A 2,410-nucleotide genomic window follows, 5' to 3' on the forward strand; every position below is an offset into this window, starting at 1 on the left:
ATCGGCCGATACTTTCCGATTCCGATACTTTCCGATATCGGAAAGTATCGCTCAACACTACTGCCCACACTTCTAACACCACCTGTGGTAGATTGGTTCACTCAGCTGTACACAGAGGTAGACACAGGAACAGTGTCTCTGTAAGAATATCCCTGGTTTATTACGTGCAGCATAAACCAAGCTGAAGGAACAAATAAACACAGCCCTTTGGGCAAAAACAACAAAACAAAATGGTAGCACAAAACACAGTCCTTTTGCTAGCGGGGATCAGCCTGCTTAGGGTTAGCAGTACCCACAGTTCAGGTATAAGCAAAACAAAAAACACTTCTCGAATTGTTCTTCTCCAGACACTGAAACCAGAGTGCCTCTGGAGGCCAGCTATTTAAGCCCCAGACCACTCCCTGGGGTGGAGATAAGGTGGACAACCTCCCACCCGCTCTATGGTTGTCCACAAAAACCCAGATCTTTAAACTAATTGGCTGTTAAACCCTTGCAGCAGTTAATGTGCTGGAGGAAAACTTCTGGGTTTTTATATCACTGAAGTCAATAACCACAGAGATATATATCCCCCCTCCAAAGACTGTGTCACAATGGTCATATGTATTGCAGATTACTCATATTACTCTTCCTACATTTTCTCACAGGAATTGCAAAAGGTTCTAAATTGTTCATTTGCCTAATATCTACCCTATTCTGTCTTTTCAGGTCATCTGTGGAGTATAACAATATTTATTATTATGAAAACATTATGCAGAAGACGTCCATTACATTATGCGGCATTGTTTTTGCTCTCGGGATTATCGGTAATGGATTAATCATCTGGATTGCAGGATTCAGGATGAAGAACACAATCAGTGCCGTGTGGTTCCTCCACCTGGCCATCGCGTACTTCCTGTGCTGCTCATCTCTCCCCCTGAGAATTGCTGAGTGGGCCTCAGTTTTCTTACACCACCTAGATTTTGCACGTTGTATAGTTAACATTTTTTTGTTTCACGTGAACATGAGCGCCAGTGTTCTCCTCCTGACGGCCATGAGTATTGAGCGCTGGGTGTCCATCATGTGGCCATTCTGGGCCAAAGTCCATAGATCTTGCAATCTGGTGAGAATGAGTGCAGCGATCATCTGGGGGCTGAGCTTCATTGTGGCTGGTGCACTGTTTTACTTATGTAGATACCGTGTACGTTCTCTAGCTGAATGGTGTGTATATTATTACACATCTCCTTATAACATTGAGTTTCATCTGACAATTCAGCGGATCAGATTCATTATAATGTGTGTGATCCCTTTTCTCGTCATCGTCACCTCTTATGTCACCATTTTCTACAAACTTAGAAAAAGTAAGAGATCCCAGAGATCTCAGAGATCCTCCAGGATCATCACTGCTGTTATATTGTGCTTCTTCATCTGCTGGTTTCCATACTACATCTTGCATCTAATACTCTTGTATGGATATTACACAACATTCTATATAGTACACACTGTCACTATCATTCTGGCTTGCCTTAACAGTTGCTTGAATCCAATAATTTATGTATTTATGACACCGGATTTCCAACACGGTTTCCTCAGCTCCATCCCCTCCAGGCTAGAAAGAGCCTTAGGTGACCATCCTAATGACCTGTGCAGAGAGCGAGGAGATAAAGGAAATGCTGGTACTACTGATGTGTAATGTACATTCCTGGTATCTCCTCTATGTGACACCTTTTAACTAAAGGTGAGTGAACATCGTCGGCTCCCTCCTTATTCGGCAAGCTATAGCGCTTACTGAAGAAGCTGCAGCGGGAACCCGGATACCTGGAGCGCTCCTGATAATCAGGTGTCTGGTGGCGCAGCTGCATGTGTCACGGCTGTGTGACAGTCACAACACACAGTCTCTCCATGCATGTATTGTGACTGTCACACAGCCACAACACATGCAGCTGCGGCGCCGGACACCTGATTATCTGGAGCGATCCGGGTTCCTGTTGCAGCTTCTTCGGTAAGAGCTATAGCTTGCCAAATAAGGAGGGAGCTGACGATGTTCGCTCATCTCTACTCTTAACACCTTGGACTCTGGGCCATTTTTCTTTTTTTCCTCTTTTTCCAAGTACCATAAAATGTTATTTTTGCGACAACAAAAATGAATGAGACATGATTTTTTGCAGGATGAAATTTAGTTTTGAAAGTCAACCTTCATTTTACAACATAATGAGCTGATAAAGGGGTGAAAAATAATCCCATTCGAAGCAAAGGGTTTTTAAAAAATTGTAATTCCACCATATTCATTAAAGTGTCCCAGTAGTTTCCGCAGTTCACATCAATTATGTATGTATATCAAAGACGAGCAGATCGATCTGTGGATATTCTTGTCCTATTTCCTGAAATTCATAGTTTCATGTGAGTTCAAACATTTTTAGATTTGATTAGCTGA

The 2,410-nt window shown here is 42.7% G+C and overlaps 1 protein-coding gene across 1 annotated transcript; it reads left to right on the forward strand.

Moving 5' to 3' along the window:
• Positions 1 to 748: 748 nt before the first annotated feature.
• Positions 749 to 1,669, forward strand: LOC143768203 (C3a anaphylatoxin chemotactic receptor-like). Its single transcript, XM_077256894.1, has one exon. It carries the CDS (start codon positions 749 to 751, stop codon positions 1,667 to 1,669), a length of 921 nt encoding a protein of 306 aa, XP_077113009.1.
• The last annotated feature ends 741 nt before the right edge of the window (positions 1,670 to 2,410 follow it).

This window comes from Ranitomeya variabilis, chromosome 4 (assembly GCF_051348905.1).
Source record: "Ranitomeya variabilis isolate aRanVar5 chromosome 4, aRanVar5.hap1, whole genome shotgun sequence".
NCBI lineage: Eukaryota > Metazoa > Chordata > Amphibia > Anura > Dendrobatidae > Ranitomeya > Ranitomeya variabilis.